Raw genomic sequence first — 20,943 nt, forward strand, 5'->3', positions numbered from 1 at the left:
CAGCCAATCGACCATCCAATTCGATAATTATTATCGAATCAGATGAAAATCTGTCCCAACAAGAGCATGCACAATTGACGATGTGACCAATTTCAGGCCAAAATTGGTCACATACATCGATCGGAAATGCTGCAAGAAGTCAGGCGGTTGTGGTCGATTGGGTACATGGCGGTAACACCAAGCTGTATCGGGACAAGCCACGAATGCAACAAAACCCCCGACACAGCCCCCCCCCCCCCAGTGTCAGATGTGGTGCCTGGTGTACTATACTTTACCTGCTCATGTCTGGCGCTGGCTCCGGGCCCTGTCCTCCGTCCAAACACACGTCCCACGTGGTTGCCAGAGTACACGATGTTTCTTTATCAGAATAATAAATACGTTAAAATAACGGTATTAAAGAGGGCAAAATATTGTCTATAACAATGAAAACGAAAATATAATTTACAGTCGTAATGAGCATAGTAAAACATTTGTAAGTTTTACTTATCTTACTACAACTAAACCTAATCCTACTCTCACACAACTTCCCTGCTTAACCCTAAGACCCCTCTGGTGGTGCCTAAACCTAAGACTCCCCTGGTGGTGCCTAACCCTAAGACCCCCCCCTGGTGGTGCCTAACCCTAAGACCCCCCACCTGGTGGTGCCTAACCCTAAGACCTCCCTGGTGGTGCTAACCTTAAACCCCCCTGGTGGTGCCTAACCCTAAGACCCCTCCTGGTGGTGCCTAACCCTAAGACCCCCCTGGTGGTGCCTAACCCAAAGCCCCCCTGGTGGTGCCTAACCCTAAGACCCCCCTGGTGGTGCTTAACCCTAAGAACCCCTTGGTGGGGCCTAACCCTAAGACCCCCCCCCCCAGTGGTGCCTAACTACAAGACCCCCTGGTAGTGCCTAACTCTAAGACACCCTTTCCTGACTCCTAACCCTGAGAACACCCTTTCTCCTCTGCAAATAATGTTAATACAAAAAACGCCCAAATTTCTTCTTTGGCGCCCAATAGACGATTTTTTAAATTAGAACCTATGGGGTGCCCAAATTGTCTATTAGCCCCATGCAGCCAAATTTCCTGATTCCCAGCATGTTAGCTCATTTTCGGGTCTGTTCAGTTCTTGTGGTTGTGTTGTCGGGAGAGATGATTGGCAGTTGTAGGTACACCAGACTCTCAGCAGTGCAGGGTATTGTTTCTCAGTAAATATTTATTCTCTCTGTTTCGTGCTTTCAGCAGAGGTTTGGCATCTGTAATATTCGCTGTGTCAGTACGAGGCAGTGGAGCGGAGCGCTGAGGCTGGACTGGCGCTACACAGGGCACCAGGGGGGCTCCTTCCCCCTCCGCACACTAATCACAGGCAGAGCTGGAGAGGTTAGACAGCTACCCAGCCTCACAGCTGACGTTATGACAGTCTCTGGGGGCATCCTGCCAGCGTCAGTGTAAATAAATAGCTGTAAATCTTAGGCTAGTAATATTTCCTCTATTGTCACTGCCAGGCTTATAGCTTCACCAACCACTTACATCTCCTCTGCAAAGATATACTGTGCCTGCTGCAGTGTGCCACCCAAGTGCCATGCCAAGTCAGTCTTACCCTATGCTCATGCCAGTCCGCTGCTCTATAGTGATACCAACCTGATACACTATTACCCTACAGCAGTGCCAGCCTGCACATTATAACGCTACAGCAGTGCCAACCTGCACATTATTACTCTACAGCAGTGCCAGCCTGCACACTATTAATCTACAGCAGTGCCAGCCTGCACACTATTACCCTACAGCAGTGCCAGCCTGCACATTATAACGGTACAGCAGTGCCAACCTGCACATTATTACTCTACAGCAGTGCCAGCCTGCACACAATGGCCTAGCAATAGAGGATGCAGAGGTAGCGACCGCATCGGGGCCCTTGGGCCAGAGGGGCCCCAAGGGGCCCTTCTTCAAGCACGATATTAGCTCTCTATTGGTCCTGTGCTGGTAATAATCACTTCTAAAGATGCTTTAAATAGTAATGATCATTAACAAACTGTTTCCCATCCTCTTTTTGCACCTCTGACGCAGTGGAAATCCTTGGCAGGTTTTGGTGCGCTGCATCAATTGCTATGAATAGAGTGCTTGGGGGGGCCCATGTAAAACTTGCCCCGGGGCCCATAGCTCCTTAGCTACGCCACTGCCTGCACACTATTAACCCTCCTGGCGGTTTGCTAAAAATCCGCCAGGGGGCAGCAAATCCGTTTTTTTTTTTAAATTTTTTCTTTTTCATGTAGCGAGACAAGGCCATGGCGACGGGCAGGATGACGTCACCGACGTCATGACGTCAAAGGGGACTCCGATCCACCCCACAGCGCTGCCTGGCACTTATTGACCAGGCAGCACACGGGGTCTGAGGGGGGGGGGGGATGGCCGCGGCGCGGCGGATCGGCGGGTAGCGGCAGCGATCGCATTGCACACGCAGCTAGCAAAGTGCTAGCTGCGTGTAGCAAAAAAAAAAATTATGCAAATCGGCCCAGCTGGGCCTGGGCGGTGCCTTCCGGCGGCATAGCCCGTGCTCAGCACGGGCTTACCGCCAGGGAGGTTAATCTACAGCAGTGCCAGCCTGCACACTATTACCCTACAGCAGTGCCAGCCTGCACATTATTACTCTACAGCCGTGCCAACCTGCAAACTATTATCCTACAGCAGTGCCAGCCTGCACACTGTTACCCTACAGCAGTGCCAGCCTGCACACTATTACCCTCCAGCAGTGCCAGTCTGCACAATATTATCCTACGGCAGTGCCAACCTGCACACTATTACCCTACAGCAGTGCCAATCTGCACACTATTACCCTACAGCAGTGCCAGCCTGCACACTATTACCCTACAGCAGTGCCAGCCTGCACACTATTACCCTACAGCAGTGCCAGCCTGCAAACTATTATCCTACAGCAGTGCCAGCCTGCACACTGTTACCCTACAGCAGTGCCAGCCTGCACACTATTACCCTCCAGCAGTGCCAGTCTGCACAATATTATCCTACAGCAGTGCCAACCTGCACACTATTACCCTACAGCAGTGCCAATCTGCACACTATTACCCTACAGCAGTGCCAGCCTGCACACTATTACCCTACAGCAGTGCCAGACTGCACACTATTACCCTACAGCAGAGCAGTCTGCACACTATTGCCCTACAGCAGTGCCAGCCTGCACACTATTGCCCTACAATAGTGCCAGCCTGCACACTATTGCCCTACAGCAGTGCCAGTCTGCACACTATTGCCCTACAGTAGTGCCAGCCTGCATACTATTACCCTCCAGCACTGCCAGCCTGCACACTGTTGCTCTACAGTATTGCCAGCCTGCACACTATTACCTTACAGCACTGCCAGCCTGCACACTATTGTCCTACACAGGGCCGGATTTGTACTTCTTACCGCCCAAGGCCGACTATTACCAGCCGCCCCAACCGAAACCGTATCCTACCACCTCTCTCCACACACACACCAATCCAAAATTTTTTGAGCCGATGGTGTCCACTATTGGAGCTAGTGCCGAGGTCTCCATGGCAACGTGAAGTGAATCAATCATGTCACACGGGGGAACTGGTCAATCAAGCGATCTACAGGTGATGGGTGTGGTGGAAGCCGTCCACCACACACACATAGTCAAAAAATGGCTCACAATTGGACATTGGGTGGGGTCAGCAACACGTAAAAGTGAGTCCTGTACCCACTTCTGTCTCCAGGGTAACAGCGCTGGCCAATCAATAATTAAGAAATGGGTACTGTGAGAGGCTGCCTTCTGTATTCTGTACTATTTGCAGGTGCTGCCCCTGGTCCTTTCATCCCCCACACCAAGTGTGTGAGACCCGGCCTTCCGTAACTGCCTGGAGCTGCTGCTATGTCATTGGACAAGGTCTGGCTTTTTGCTAGTCACACACTGTTCACAAACGTTTGGTTAACGGACTGCAGCTGCCTGTAGCACAGCACAGGCAGATTCCAGCTAGTACTAATAGTGCAGTTATCCTGACCCCTTTCATTTGTTTGGACACTTGCAAATAATACCATGCAAATAATGCCCACTGTCTGTAGGCCGCCCCTTGTTTATCTGGTGCCCTAGGCCATGGCCTATGTGGCCTTGCCAGAAATCCGGCCATGGTCCTACAGTAGTGCCAGCCCGCACAGGATTACCCTACAATAGTGCCAGCCTGCACACTATTACCCTAACGCAGTGCTGACCAGCACACTATTACCCTCCAGCAGTGCCAGTCTGCACAATATTATCCTACAGCAGTGCCAACCTGCACACTATTACCCTACAGCAGTGCCAGCCTGCACACTATTACCCTACAGCAGTGCCAGACTGCACACTATTACCCTACAGCAGTGCCAGTCTGCACACTATTACCCTACAATAGTGCCAGCCTGCACACTATTACCCTACAGCAGTGCCAGCCTGCACACTATTGCCCTACAATAGTGCCAGCCTGCACACTATTGCCCTACAGCAGTGCCAGTCTGCACACTATTGCCCTACAGTAGTGCCAGCCTGCATACTATTACCCTCCAGCACTGCCAGCCTGCACACTATTGCTCTACAGTATTGCCAGCCTGCACACTATTACCTTACAGCACTGCCAGCCTGCACACTATTGTCCTACAGTAGTGCCAGCCCGCACAGGATTACCCTACAATAGTGCCAGCCTGCACACTATTACCCTAACGCAGTGCTGACCTGCACACTATTACCTGACAGCAGTGCCAGCCTGCACACTATTACCCTACAGCAGTGATGGCCTGAACATTACTACCCTACAGCAGTGCCAGCCTGCACACTATTACCCTACAGCAGTGCCAGCCTGCACACTATTACCATCCAGCAGTGCCAGCCTGCAGACTATTACCCTACAGCAGTGCCAACCTGCACACTTTTACCCTACAGCAGTGCCAGCCTGCACACTATTACCCTACAGCAGTGCCAGCCTGCACACTATTACCCTACAGCAGTGCCAGCCTGCACACTATTACCCTACAGCAGTCCCAACCTGCACACTATTACCCTACAGCAGTGCCAGACTGCACACAGTTATTACCCTACAGCAGTGCCAGCCTGCACACTATTACCCTAACGCAGTGCTGACCTGCACACTATTACCTGACAGCAGTGCCAGCCTGCACACTATTACCCTACAGCAGTGATGGCCTGAACATTACTACCCTACAGCAGTGCCAGCCTGCACACTATTACCCTACAGCAGTGCCAACCTGCACGCTATTACCCTACAGCAGTGCCAGCCTGCACACTATTACCCTACAGCAGTGCCAGCCTGCACACTATTACCCTACAGCAGTGCCAACCTGCACACTGTTACCCTACAGCAGTGCCAGACTGCACACTATTACCCTACAGCAGTGCCAGCCTGCAAACTACCCTACAGCAGTGTCTTGTATTACTCTACTACCCTAGAATGATGCCAAGCTACTACTATAGTATTCGGCACTGACAGATTTGATGTTGCTAGGTTACTAGATACGCTGGCATCAGTGCCTGTCTCTATTTTAGTCTTACTTTTAGGGTAGGAACACACTAAGCAAAATCGTATATGCGTTTTCTATAGCACATAGTGGAAAACGCATATGCGATTCTACCTAGTGTGTTCCTTAGCCATTACTGTAAAATGATGTCACTTTTAACTATGACCAACTATGGTTTTCCAGACATGATGGATACTGTATATCAAAAAATGAGCATACTATCCATAGAGAGCACCACACCAAAAATGTCTGTGTGCAAAACTTTTTGCGCACAGTCTGACCACTTCATCTGCAGACACACCACACCTCACACTCTCTGTGCGCACAATCTGGACCTTTTCATATACAGACACACCACACCTCACACTCTCTGTGCACACAGTCTGACCTCTTCATCTGCAGACACACCACACCCCACACTCTCTGTGCGCACAGTCTGACCTCTTCATCTGCAAACACACCACACCCCACACTCTCTGTGCGCACAGTCTGACCTCTTCATCTGCAAACACACCACACCCCACACTCTCTGTGCGCACAGTCTGGACCTCTTCATCTGCAGACACACCACACCCCACACTCTCTGAGCGCATGATCTGACCTCTTCATCTGCAGACACACCACCCACGGCAACACTCTCTGTGCACATGATCTGACCACTTAATTTGCAGACACACCACAAACGACACTCTCTGTGCACATGATCTGACCACTTAATTTGCAGACACACCACAAACGACACTCTCTGTGTGCACAGTCTGACCACTTCTTCTGCAGACACACCACACCCCACACTCTCTGTGCGCACAGTCTGGACCTCTTCATCTGCAGACACACCACACCCCACACTCTCTGTGCGCACAGTCTGGACCTCTTCATCTGCAGACACACCACACCCCACACTCTCTGTGCGCACAGTCTGGACCTCTTCATCTGCAGACACACCACACCCACACTCTCTGTGCACACAGTCTGGACCTCTTCATCTGCAGACACACCACACCTCACACTCTCTGTGCGCACAGTCTGACTTCTTTATCTGCAGACACCCCACACCTCACACTCTCTGTGCGCACAGTCTGACCTCTTCATCTGCAGACACACCAAACCCCACACTCTCTGTGCGCTCATTCTGACCTCTTCATCTGCAGACAGCCCACACTCTCTTTGCACATGATCTGACCACTTAATTTGCAGACACACCACAAACGACACTCTCTGTGCGCACAGTCTGGACCTCTTCATCTGCAAACATTACATAACTGACACCAGAGCAGGACCATCCACCAGGCAACCTAGGCAGGTGCTTGGGGCCCAGTGGGTGGCAAGGAACCCACCTGCCACCTTCTTTGTCCTCTCTCCACTTCAACTTACCAAAAGGACCACAAGGGGGCCCCAAATCTACTACAGTGCCTACAGCACTGTCAGTGTGCACATTCTGACCACTTCATCTGCAGACATACCACCACCCACACTCTCTATGCGCACAATCTAACTACTTCATTTTCAATCACACCCCGCTCGGCCCCTCAGTCTGACCACTTCATGTGCAGACACACCACATCCCACACTCTGAGGCTTTGTTCACATCTAAAATCGAAATCGCTGATGGCAGTGATTTTCTATTTTTTGTGCATTTTTTGTTCTCCTCCCAGCACTTAGCTGCGCGCTGTGATTTTGTATAAAGCGCTTTTCAAGGCGCTTTAGCAGAGCGATTTGTTTTTTCACTTCCTGACGCAAGTCAGGAAGTGAACTCTTTGACCCGTAAAAGAATAAATACAAAATACAATGTATTTATTCTTAAAAGTGCTGGGGAAATTGCTGTACAAGGCGCTTTTTCAATCGCTTTGCGATTTCCCTATACCTTCCCTTGAGCAAAAACGCTAAGAAAACGGTACAAACAGCGCTTTACTGAGCAGATCGGAAACAAACTGCTCAAATATGAACACTCTCATAGGGAATCATTGCACAAGCTTTTTAGGGCGATTTTCAGAATCGCTGGTGCTTGAAAAAAAAGGACAAAAATGCCCCTAGTGTGAACAAGCCCTGACGGAGGGCGCACAGTCTAACCACTGCATTGCAAATTTTTCTGCAGATACTCCACACTCCCTGTGCGCACATTCTGACCACTTTTACTGCAGATACTCCACACTCCACACTCTCTGTGCGTACAGTCTGACCACTTTTATTGCAGACATCCCACACTCTTTCTGTGTACAATTTGAACAGGTCGACAACAGTCTGTACACACGGTTATCACTTTCTGCTCAGGTGCATAATCAGCTCTACTAGCTCAGAAGAAGTCTATTATTTGTTTTCACAATTTTTTTTTATTTCATTCAGCCTCTTTGATGGTATTTTTATCTCATGCATCTCCCTTTTTTTTCAGATTTTGCCCTCCTGCCATAAGTGAGGAAACAAGATGACATCATGACGTCACTGGACAGAGCTGTTGCCACCCAAAAATCTCAGTGGGTGTCGTTCAATGATGATTTGCAAGGTAAGATCCGAAGGTTCTTGAAGACTTGCAGCAACACATCCACCAACCAATCAGAAGTCACTTACTGCAGAGTAAGATAAAGAATTGTATTTGATTGCAGTCTTTACATTTCCCAACATCTCTGTACTACAGTAGAAATCCATCTACAAAAAGAGAGACTGCTGCACAAGGTTGGGGGAGAGGGGGGTGGGGGGTGTTGGAAATGGAATGAGAAGGTAGCTCCTAGGAGGGCAGAACAATGAAGAGGGTCGTCTCTGCACTTCAGGTCAGCCATTACAAGAAGGGGCAGGGGACCATGAAAGATAAAACATGCACATGTGGGACATTCACCTTACACAAAAGTGGGAGACTGGTGCATATAGGGGGCAGGGCTTCACATAGATGGGTGGAGCTAATGGACAGTATGGAGGCGGAGAACAAGAACAAGCTGGCAAAATGTTATTCTGGTTCTAGAGTGCAACCTTATTTCCTCGTCAATGCTAGATTTTTCTTGTGTTGCTTACAAATAGCCTTACAAATAGCCCTATTACTGAGGAAAAAGGAAACCCCTTCAGTCCAGCTCTGTGCCGTGCTGGAAGTAGTGGCAAGCCTTATAGTAAGGCAGGGGACACACTTAACTGTTTTCATGCACATTTTCTGCGAGACAAGGATAATTCTGCATAAATTGTCAGTTTTCTCTATCTGCGAGGAACCAGGTGCAGTGCTAGTCATGCAAGGAGCTGCAAGGAACCAGGTGCACGGCTAGTAATGCTGGGAGCCGCAAGGAACCAGATGCAGTGCTATTCATGGTGGGAACTGCAAGGAACCAGGTGCAGTGCTATTCATGCTGGGAGCCCCAAGGAACCAGGTGCAGTGCTAGTAATGCTGGGAGCCCCAAGGAACAAGGTGCATTGCTAGTCATGCTGGGAGCCGCAAGGAACCAGGTGCAGTGCTAGTAATGCTGGGAGCTGGAAGCCCCCCTCTCTCACTCTCTCTGCAAGACTCTCCTGAAAGGAAAGGTTTCCAAGGGGAGGCAGCAAGAACTCATGTAGCAGTGCCGTGGACAGCTCACTGTGGTATTCACATACCCCCCTGGAGCCCTCCTCCTTGATCTTTCTTTTTCTAAAAGATAAGAATGCTCAGACCAGCTTCAGACTGTGTATTGGTGGCATCGTTGCCCCAGGGCTGCACGCACCGCCAAAGACAGGCCTTCAGGGATTACCGTGTTAGTATGCGGTAATCCCCTTCTGGCCGGGATCCAAACAGGAAGTGACGCTTGCTTGCAATCACTTCCTGTTTTGGAGATACAGAAGTGTGCAGAAGCGTATTGTAAAAATTTGTTTCCTCCCATGCGCACCGCAACGTAAACACTTTGGCAAACCCTGCGCCGCCATAGACTTACATGACTTTTGGTCCGCTGCACATCTCCGCAAGTCGTCGCAGAGGTTGTGCTGTAACGTCGGTATGCGCACTGTACCGCACCACATGCTGTATGAAAGTACCCATAGGCTTTCATTAGCATAGCAGTGAGGTGTGGTAAAATGACCCACCGCTCTGCCCCAGTGTGAAAGGTCCCTTAGGGTCACACAGTGACACATGGGGGTAAATACTTGTGTAGGTGTACACTTCCACAGCTAATAAGCATATTCAGGAGGGAGAGGCTTGAGGAGGATCTGGACAGACATTGTACACTCCCACTGCTAATAACCATATTCAGGAGGGAGGAACTGGAGGAGGAGCTGGCCAGACACTGTACACTCCCACTGCTAATAACCATATTCAGGAGGGAGGGGCTGGAGGAGGAGCTGGACAGACACTGTACACTCCCACTGCTAATAACCATATTCAGGAGGGAGGGGCTGGAGGAAGGAGCTGGACAGACATTGTACACTCCCACAGCTAATAAGCATATTCAGGAGGGAGGGGCTGGAGGAGGAGCTGGCCAGACACTGTACACTCCCACTGCTAATAACCATATTCAGGAGGGAGGGACTGGAGGAGGAGCTGGCCAGACATTGTATACACCCACAGCTAATATGCATATTTAGGAGGCAGGGACTGGAGGAGGAGCTGGCTAGACATTGTACACTCCCACAGCTAATAAGCATATTAAGGAGGGAAGGACTGGAGGAGGAGCTGGCTGGCAATTGACACCTGCCAACCAGCATATGGCAGAACACTCCACCACACAGCAGACAAAAAAATGACAACATCTGAAAAGTACAATAGTACATTGATTCCTTTATTCTCATTAGTATTGATATTTATCATGTCTTATGTAATTGGTATCATATTTTTTAGTTCAGGTGCAAGCAAGTAAACATGTCCATGTAAAACACAGTTATTCCATAGGGTTCTTAACAGAGACTTTGATATGGGAGCGCCAACGTTTTCTGCTAGTCAATAGATAAGTCCAGGTGTTGAAAATGAGTAACAAGGGCTCCTGCTATGTGCATCTAATAACTGCAGCAGCAAGAAGTCTTTAGGTCGTCCATAGTTCAGTGGGGGACTCCAGCCTTATATAGCTGAGTACACACAATTTCTACTTCAGATTCTATGCGAGCGATTGATCAGATTGATATTCATATCTGACATCGATCAGCTATAGAAGAAAGCTAGCATACACACTATGCCATTTGTCCAAATAACGATCAGATCTCTGATCGAAATGACGTACACACAGAATGATAGCCAGTATTTTCATCGATATTTTCCAGTATGTGGATCAGATTCTGATCGAGAAACAAATTGATTTCAAGCTAGAATAGGTCGCTGCCAATTAGTAGGCTGTCCAATTTTTGTTTGCCGGATGTGATGTTTTTCTTGATTGGAAATAGAATCTGAAGGAAAAATTGCATGGTGTGTACCGACTCTGTAAAAAAAAAAAAGCCCCTGAGGCCCCAGAGCCGGGACAAGGTCCTCCAGCACCCAAGGCTGAGACACCAAAGTGCGCCCCTCCATCCCTCCCACCCCAGCCGTCACACACTGATTGCTATTAGACTAAGAGGGCCACAGGGCCCACAACCTCCCCAACACCTTAATATCTAGTTATCTGGGTAGCAGTCACTGCTATGTATCCCCTTTTCTTATTTCTTTCTGCTTCAAACACAATTAGGGATGACAGCTGAATGAATTCTGCGCCCCCTCCTACACTGCGCCCTGAGGCTGGAGCCTCTCCAGCCTATGCCTCGGCCCGGCCCTGCCTGAGGCAGGGGCGTAACTAGAAATCACTGGGCCCTGCAAAACTTTGGATGAGGCCCTGTCTACCCCGCCCTTCTCCAGCATCACTACAGTACAGAGCACTTGGGAAGGGGGTGGAGAGGCTGGGGGTAGAGCAGCGCTGTACACAAGACCCTGCTTAAAGTGGTCTAACACCCAGCATTTTAACTTTGCTTTAAAAGATTGCTTACAGCTTAGAAACTATTATGCCAGATTTTTTTTTTTGCAGAAATTCACTGAATGGGTTAAACATGACATTTCAGTGTTGCATTTAGCTAGAAATCTGTGCTAAGGTTTAGATACAAATGTATCTATTTACAATGTAAATAAACAAACGCCTCTCTGAGAGAGCACAGAGGGCTTTCCAGACAGGCTTTTCAGAGGTCTATTTGCATTCTAAACAAAGATACATTTGTATCTAAACCTCAGCACAAATGCGGATTTCTAGCTAAATGCAACACTAAAATGTCATGTTTAACCCATTCAGTGAATTTCTGCTTAAAAAAAATCTGGCATAATAGTTACTAAGCTGTAAGCAATCTTTTAAAGCAAAGTTGAAATGCTGGGTGTTAGACAGGCTTTAACACTGAATAGGGACTGTCTACAAATCTTTGTCTGCAACACTTTGTATGATACATTATTAGTGGCTGAACAGATGCAGTCATTAGAACGATTGTGCAGAAAGCAGAAAGTTTTTTTCTCTCTGTGCCCTTAGTTGTCAGTCTTTCAGGACAGGAAAAACAAAACTTCTCCCCCTAGGGGGCCCCCTGCAGCTTCTGGGCCCCCCTGGGGCTGCATCCCTTGCAGGGTCTATTGTTACGTTCCTGCCCTGGGGGGTACTTACCTCGGGAAGGGGAAGACGCTGGATCCTTAAGAGGCTTCTCCGGTCTTCTTTTCGTCACTCCTTTTCAACGGTGTCAGATGTCGAAAATCAGGCTCCAGGATCAAAACAATCCTGTGAGAGCCTAGCGCAGGCACAATAACGGCTTTCCTTCGGGTTTACCAGGAAGAGTAGCAGCCGGGGCACCAATCCACTTTGCTTCGGAACATTTATTTAGCAACCAGCACCGACATAAGCACAAAGCTCAAGGGTGGCGGCCTAACAGCCGTTTCGCGGCACTTCCACTTCCTCAGAGACCTTCGGTCTCAGACAGATCGGATCCGCTCTACTATACAGGTGCAGACACCATGTGCCTGCACAGTAGAGCGGATCTGATCTGGCTCAGCTATTTCCATCTGAGCCCGTAGGAAAGCACTTACAGTGCCTGTGCAAGGCTTTCACAGAATCGTGTATATCCTGGAGCCCAGCACTGCCGATTTACGTCTGACAGCGTTTAAACGGAGTGTCGGAAGAGGATGGGGGAAGCCTCTTTAGGATCCAGCGGCTTCCCCCTCCTGAGGTATGTACCGTCCAGGGGCTCTTTTTATTACAAAATGTACTTCAAAGAGCTGCAGTTTTAAAGTGAACCTCCAGACTAAAAATCTACTCAGCAGCACTGAAAAGGCTTGATGTTTCTTTAACAGTTTCACAGCATCAGAACTTTGTTTTTCTTACTCAAGCCTCATTTGTAGCTGCACAGAAGAAAACTGCCCGGGCATTTTTCCCCTGATGCTGTGCAAAGCATGAAGGGATTTCTGATGTTGTTATTCTCCTTCTGCTGTTTTGGCGCACATTTGTTTTTTTACATTTTGAATTTGAGATTTGAAGCCTAGGGGAGCGCAGCTGGGACTCGGGAGGGGTGATCAGGACACAGGCCAGTTGGAACTGTGTCTCATGCTCCCTGCCACCTCCTTTCAACCAAAAAGATGGCTGCCCCCATGAAATCACAAACATTTGCCTGTTCTTTTAAAACAGGGCGGGTAAGAGATTATATTACCTATCTAGTTTAATTAACATAACTAATGTAACTTAATAACAGTATGTTTGTTTAGGCTGAAGTTCCCCTTTGACTTGAGGTGTAAATTTTATCTATTTCTAGATGACCACAAGGGGGAGTCCTTGCACCCACTTCCTGCTCCCTCCGCAGATGAGAATAACTTTCTGGAGGAACAGAGAATTACATCTGCAGGTCAGAGCCACTCCCACCCCAACAAATCCTGGAGTGATCCCACAGATGGCTCTCCGAGGAACCTGAAATCCAACATCTCCTCCTGGGTGCAGTTTGAAGAGACACAGCACTCCCCTCCCCCCACCACTGGCCAGCCAGGTAACCATTATATATCATCATCTCTGGGTTCATGTATTGCTTCAGGTTGTCATGTCATCACTTAGGGCCTGAGTGCACTGCTGCATTTATAAAAATGCATGCGTTTTAAGGCCTCGTTCACATCATACAAGCTGCCATGCGCACTTTGGCAGCACGTATGGTGTGCGCCATTGTTACTTGCCTAGGGGACCATTTTACCTTAATCTATCTCTGTCCCCAATGCTGCGCTACGCTTAAAGAGACACTGAAGCGAGAATAAATCTCGCTTCAGTGCTTATATTCAGCAGGGGCATGTGTGCCCCTGCTAAAACGCCGCTATCCCGCGGCTAAACGGGGGTCCCTTACCCCCCAAACCCCCCCCTGCAAAATCTACGACCAACTTGGTCGTAGATTTTGCTGCCGTTGAGGCAGGGCTAATGGCTGCAGCCCCGCCTCTCAGCACCGTCTATCAGCGGCGCATCTCCGCCTCTCCCCGCCCCTCTCAGCGAAGGAAGACTGAGAGGGGCGGGGGAGAGGCGGAGATACGCACTGACAGACGCGCTTGAGGCAGGGCTGCAGCGGTTAGCCCTGCGTCAATGCGGAAGCGCTGCCCGGGACTCCACGAGGGGATTGGGGAGGTAAGAGACCCCCATTTAGCCGCGGGATAGCGGCGTTTTAGCAGGGGCACACATGCCCCTGTCGAATTTAAGCACTGAAGCGAGATTTATTCTCGCTTCAGTGTCTCTTTAAAGGTCAACTGAAGTGAGAAGAATATGGAGGTTGCCATATTTATTTCCTTTTAAAGTGGATCCGAGATAAACTTTTACTCATTGCATAATTGTGCCCCTTACATATAGTTTATAGGGCATTCCTCAAGCCAAATCCTTTTTTTTTTAATTTCCTATAAACTAAACAAGTCTCTCCCACAGCTTCTCCATAGAGCCTTGGCACTCTGAGCCTTAGTAGCAAGGGCTTATGGGAGCTCAGTCTGGGCAGGAGAAGGAGAAGGTTACTAGCCAGAGATTTCAGAGGCAGAGGGGAGGAAGGAGGAGGAGAGGGGAGTTGCCCTCTTGTGGTTGTAGAGCCCTGCGTTGCCCCCCTGTGGTTGAAGAGCCCTGTGTTGCCCCTCTGTGGTTGTAGAGCCCTGCGTTGCCCCTCTGTGGTTGTAGAGCCCTGCGTTGCCCCTTTGTAGTTGTAGAGCCCTGCGTTGCCCCTTTGTAGTTGTAGAGCCCTGCGTTGCCCCTTTGTAGTTGTAGAGCCCTGCGTTGCCCCTTTGTAGTTGTAGAGCCCTGCGTTGCCCCCTTGTGGTTGTAGAGCGCTGCGTTGCCCCCTTGTGGTTGTAGAGCCCTGTGTTGCCCACTTGTGGTTATAGAGCTCTGTTGCCCCTTTGTGGTTGTAGAGCCCTGCGTTGTCCTCTTGACACACACAGTGATATTTGAGAAGTGAAATGAAGTTTATTGCATTTACAGAAAGTGCGCAATAATTGTTTAAATAAAATTAGGCAGGTGCATAAATTTGGGCACTGTTGTAATTTTATTGATTCCAAAACCTTTAGGACTAATTATTGGAACTCAAATTGGCTTGGTAAGCTCAGCGACCCCTGACCTACATACACAGGTGAATCCAATTATGAGAAAGAGTCTTTAAGGGGGTCAATTGTAAGTTTCCCTGCTCTTTTAAATTTCTCTGAAGAGTAACAACATGGGGGTCTCAAAACAACTCTCAAATGACCTGAAGACAAAGATTGTTCACCATCATGGTTTAGGGGAAGGATACAGAAAGCTGTCTCAGAGATTTCAGCTGTCTGTTTCCACAGTTAGGAACATATTGAGGAAATGGAAGACCACAGGCTCAGTTCAATTTAAGGCTCAAAGTGGCAGAGCAAGAAAAATCTCGGATAAACAGAAGCGACGAATGGTGAGAACAGTCAGAGTCAACCCACAGACATCATCTTGCTGCAGATGGAGTCACTGTGCATCGTTCAATCATTCGGCGCACTTTACACAAGGAGATGCTGTATGCAGAGGAAGCCTTTTCTCCGCCCACAGCACAAACAGGGCCGCTTGAGGTATGCTAAAACACATTTGGACACCTGCTACCTACAGTAAAATATGGTGGTGGTTCCATCATGCTGTGGGACTGTGTGGCCATTGCAGGGACTGGGAATCTTGTCAAAGTTGAGGGATGCATGGATTCCACTCAGTATCAGCAGATTTTGGAGACCAGTGACAAAGCTGAAGCTGCGCCGGGGCTGGATCTTTCAACAAGACAATGACCCTAAACACTGCTCAAAATCCACTAAGGCATTCATGCAGCGGAACTAGTACTAGAATGGCCATCTCGGTCCCCAGACCTGATTATAATTGACATGGGCATCCACAGAAATCTTTTCCAGGAAGGGGGGGGGGTTGGCAAAAATGGGTGAGAGCGCGCCGTGCTGAAAAACGGGCGTGGCCATGAACCACAATGTGGGTGTGGTCACAGGTGGAGCCAAATTTACATGAACTTAGCAATGGTGGGTCATTAGACTAGGGCTAAGGTAGGGATTAGATTGCGAGTGCCTCCGGCACAGGTGCCCCCCAGTTTAGGTAGTGACAGGGAAACTTAAGCCATTCCCCCTGTGTGGCATTAAGCCACACCCCAGATTTTGCAGGAGGGTGCCAGTGGGTGGGAGAGGGTAACAATCGGCGGGAGGGGGGTGCCAGCTGACAGCTGAGAGGGAGAGTGACAGCTGAGAGGCAGAGAGAGAAAAACAGCAAAGAGAGAGAGAGAGCAGAAAGGCAGAGGGACAGCAGGGAGGCAGAGAGAGAAAGAGACAGCAGAAAGGCAGAGAGAGAGAGAGACTGCAGAGAGACACAGCTGAGAGGGAGAGTGACAGCTGAGAGGCAGAGAGAGAAACAGCAAAAGAGAGAGAGAGCAGAAAGGCAGAGAGGGACAGCAGGGAGGCAGATAGAGAGAGCAAGAGAGAGAAAGAGACAGCAGAAAAACAGAGAGAGGCCCAGTGCACACCAGAACCGCTAGCAGATCTTCAAAATGCTAGCGTTTTTTGGAGCAGATTTCAGAGGGATTCTAGGCATGTTTAGAGCCGTTTTCTAAACATGCCTAGCGTTTTCTGGAGTGTTTTTGTGTAGCAGATTACAAATATTGTTACAGTAAAAGCTGTTACTGAACAGCTTCTGTAACAAAAATGCCTGGAAAACCGCTCTGATGTAGCGTTTTCCAGAGCGGTTTGCATTTCCTATACTTTACATTGAGGCAGAAACGCTTCTACAAACCGCAAATGTGCTGCAGGAGGTACGTTTGCGGTTTGCTAAAAACCTCAAACCGCTGGTGTGCACCATCCCTTTGAAATACATTAGCCAAGCGTTTTCACAGGCGGATGCCTGAGAGAGAGAGCAGAAAGGGAGAGAGAGAGACAGCAGAGAGAGAGAGAGAGAGAGAGACAGCAGAGAGAGACAGCAGAGAGAGAGAGAGAGAGAGACAGCAGAGAGAGAGACAGCAGAGAGAGAGAGTTGAGAGGCAGAGAGAAAGAGACAGCAGAAGGAAAGAGACACCAGAAAGGCAGAGAGAGAGTGACAGCAAAAAGGGACATCAAAAAGGCAGAGAGAGTAGCCCCCAGTATAGCATAGTTGCCCACGGTATGGGGGAATCCTGGAAGGAGGGACAGCGGCAGGGAGGGGGACCAGACCCCCCACCTCCCTCACCTGGGTCCCCTCCTTCTGGCGCTTCCCCCTCCAAATTAGCAGCGGCAAACAGATTCGAGCATCAGCGGGCAGAGGGGAATTACTCACCTTCTTCCTGCGTTCTAGGCGACGGCGCGCAGCGTCATCGTCACGTAACACTGGTCTCCGACTTCTCCTCCACTCACTGTGCTTCCGCTAATCAGGAAGCACAGAGCGGTGGTGACCAGTGTCACGTGACGATGACACTGCGTGCCATCGCCCGGAATGCAGGAAGAAGGTGAGTAATACCTCTCCACCCGCTGATGCCCGCTTCTGTTTGCCGCTGCTAATTTGGAGGGGGGGGGGGGGGGGGGGGGAAGTGCCAGAAGGAGGAGACCCAGGTGAGGGAGGTGGGTGGTCTGGCCCCCTCTCCGCCGCTGTCCCTGCTGCCCCTCCAATTGTGTTGCTTCCCCCTCCTGCGGGTTCGGGTGGCTGGGGGGGGGCGGGAGCAGCAGCAGCTGGCCAAGGGGGGTGCATGCCCCATTTTGCCCAACGTGCGGACGCCCATGATAATTGAAAATCTGTGGTGTGAGTTAAATATAGCTGTCCATGCTTGGAAGCCATCAAACCTGAATGAACTAGAGATGTTTTGTAAAGAGGAGTGGTCCAAAATACCTTCAACCAGAATCCAGACTTTCATTGGAACCTACAGGAAGCGTTTAGAGGCTGTAAGTTCTGCAAAAGTAGGATCTACTAAATATTGATTTCATTTCTTTTTTGTGGTGCCCAAATTTATGCTCCTGCCTAATTTTGTTTAAACATTTACTGCGCACTTTCTGTAAATCCGATAAACTTCATTTCACTTCTCAAATATCACTGTGTGCGTCTCCTATATGATATATTTAACTGATATTTTGTTATCGTAACAACTAGCGATTTATACAGGAAAATCATGATGATTAAAAACGTTGCTCAAAATTTCGCATCCCACTGTATATAGACAAGGTACGGTACTTGTTATAGTTAGTTTTTCATCTCAGGGACAGCCATACTATCCCAGGCAAAAACACCCCACACATATAAGTAGATAACTACTTGATGTACTTACATAACATATGTTTTCGACAGGTCCAATCTATTTTTGATCATTTTTCCAATCGATTTTGTATAATAGTGATCTGAGAATCTATCAGAAGAATGATCGGAAGTCAGATAAGACCTGTCAGAAATGATCTATTCGACCCATCTTTCTGACTGGAAATTGCACGTGTGCACCAGGCATAAAGCTTCATACACACGGTACAATTTTCCATGGGATCGACCAGTGATCTGATAAGAAATTGCATCCCGTGCAGATGTCCAAATTGTTTCTGATCGATTTTGCATTAAGTACCCAAAAATCGATCGGAATCTGATCAGATAGGTTAGAAATTATCTAATAGATCCATCTATCTGACGGAAAATTGTACCGTGTGTACCCAGCTTAAGAAGTTGGCCTTCACTTTTGTGAGCACTGCCAGCGGTTTTGAGCTGGCTAGATGATTTCTGGATCACCGGGACCCTACTGTAACTGGGCAAAAATGGAATTCTCCATCATTCCCGCCATCAACCTGTGATCATCAACATTTCGATCAGCATAAGGAAAACGGCAATGTTCGTTCTTGGTGATGTTGATCGTGATATTGATAAGTGTTCTGTACACGCAGATAGGCACCCAGTATAACAAGTTAGAGATTTATCATACACCACCATCAAGAAATGCAGCTTACTTAGAACAGAGATGATCACAGAGAATACAGGAAATAACAATCCCATATAGATTAGAATGAAAATAATTTATTTCGCCAAGTACAAAAGTAGGTGGGTGGGGGGTTTGGGGGGGGGGGGGGGGGCTGGTACCCAGAATTGGTTTTGGCTCATACAGGTTCTGGAATGAGGGGGGGGGGGGGGGGGTTGGGAGAGTAACGGGTTAAATAAAGATAATCATCACATTTTACACACAATGGGCTTGATTCACAAAGCGGTGCTAACAGTTAGCACGCTGGTGAAAAGCCCTTTATCACGCCTAAACTCAGTTTAGGCATGATAAGTTTAGGCGTGATACATTTAGGTGTGATAATTTTAGGCGTGATAACTATAGCACCAACTGGGTTAGCACTGCAGTGCACTGCTCATCAAAAGTTTTGCGCTAGCAAAGTCTGGTGCACTTCGCATAGAGTTTAATGGCGCTGCTTTGCGTGCGATCTAAACTTATCACGCTGTAGCGGTTACCCATAGCAACAGGGTTAAGACAGTTCATAGAAGAGACAGCATGCTTCCAATAGTGTAAAAGTCAGGCTCCTGCCTGGTTTATTTATGAAAATTAAACAGTTGCCAGTGAATACAAACACTCCATCAAACAAAACAAAACCTAGCTCGGCTGAGCAACTACCTGTCTCACTGCAGTCCCTGACTGACTATACATAAACAGTATTGTAGCAAAACCTACAAACAACATGGCAACTTACATTGTACATGCAGAGTTTAGCCTTTTCTCCCATGTGAGAGCTCTGTTCCCTCCAGAGTACAGGAACCAAGTGAGCTCCTTCCTGGTCAGACTGGCTGACCTTTATTCAGCACCTGTGCTCCACCCTGCACAGGTGTAATACCTGGACTGGGCCAGGTTGCCAGGGAACCCACCCACACTTCCCTGGCCAGCTCCAGGACCCTTAACCGGCTTTTGAAAAAGCCAAATTAGCACACACATTTTTTTTTTTTCCTGGAGCTTTATTTGACCAAGCACCTTAAACGAGGTGCTATATACACACCATCCATAACCTTTCCTATAAGAGCCTGTGACACTCGGTCACAACGCCTAAACTTATCACGCCTAAACTCATCACGCCTAAACTGGCTTTTCACAAGCATGGTGCAATGGTTATCACGGCTAAAGTCTCTAACTGGGTTAGCACCGCTTTGTGAATCGAGCCCAGTGACATCTTGGGGGAGTTTACTAGACTGCAATTTAAAGTAATAATATTGTTAAATCTCTAACAGATCGTAGGTTGATCATGGTGCCGATGGAAAACACAGTTGTATAGTGTATGGCCAGCTTTAGTAGTGGAGCTCCCCTTTAAAGTGAGGTGAGAAGAATATGGAGGCTGCCATATTTGTTTCATTTTAAACAAAGCCCTGCTGATCCATTTGGCTGCAGTAGTGTATGAGTAACATCGAAAACAAGCATGCAGCTAATCTTGTCAGATCTGACAATAATGTCAGAAACGCCTAATATGCTGCATGCTTGTTCAGGGTCTATGGCTAAAAGTATAAGCGGCGGAGGATCAGCAGAATAGCCAGGCAACTGGTATTGCTTAAAATTAAATAAATATGGCAGCCTCCATATAACTCTCACCTCGTGTTCAGTTTAATACCTCCACCATGTAATCTCATTAGGACGCCTGGCCGTGTCAGCGCTGTCGGAGACTTGGCCAGGAAATTATATTCGTGGTTTGCGGGCCTCTCGCCTTTCTAAGGCGGCGAGACATATTGATATCCCCTATTCCGAGGCGTTATTACATTCTGTAAGATCTAATCGCAGCTGGAGATTTCATATATCCGCTCTGTGCAGAGCTCATACACCCTCCCGCCTCTCCTGACCTATCGCAGATTATTATTAACATTTCTCTGCGGGGAAAATCGCTGGTAAATCATACAGTCCCTCCGTAACCTTCTCACCGCCAAGATATAAAGGCAAATTACCGAAACAGGATATATTCCTCGGACCTATCTGTGCTAGATAAACCACTCTGACCTTTCACTGATACCAGGGGCCAAAGACAGTACTGTGGGGACTTTATCAGGCTTATTACTATGTAAACAAACATTTATTCCCACCTTCTTTCATTGGCTTCTCTGCTTAT

General features: G+C 48.4%; 1 protein-coding gene across 2 annotated transcripts in view; it reads left to right on the plus strand.

Annotated features, from left to right (window-relative positions):
* The window catches only part of STON2 (stonin 2), a 120,118-nt gene that overhangs the window by 21,168 nt on the left and 78,007 nt on the right, over nucleotides 1–20,943 (plus strand). Inside the window, exons 1-3 of one of the 2 annotated variants that reach the window (XM_068254439.1) lie at nucleotides 3,656–3,680; nucleotides 7,888–7,998; nucleotides 13,176–13,403. In XM_068254439.1, coding sequence (XP_068110540.1) covers nucleotides 7,929–7,998; nucleotides 13,176–13,403 — 298 coding nt within the window. In that variant the 5' untranslated portion in view covers nucleotides 3,656–3,680; nucleotides 7,888–7,928. Of the gene's footprint in view, nucleotides 1–3,655; nucleotides 3,681–7,887; nucleotides 7,999–13,175; nucleotides 13,404–20,943 lie in introns of those variants that run through there. The other variant, XM_068254438.1, reaches the window with a different exon arrangement.

This window comes from Hyperolius riggenbachi, chromosome 9 (assembly GCF_040937935.1).
Source record: "Hyperolius riggenbachi isolate aHypRig1 chromosome 9, aHypRig1.pri, whole genome shotgun sequence".
NCBI classification, from domain to species: Eukaryota; Metazoa; Chordata; class Amphibia; order Anura; family Hyperoliidae; genus Hyperolius; species Hyperolius riggenbachi.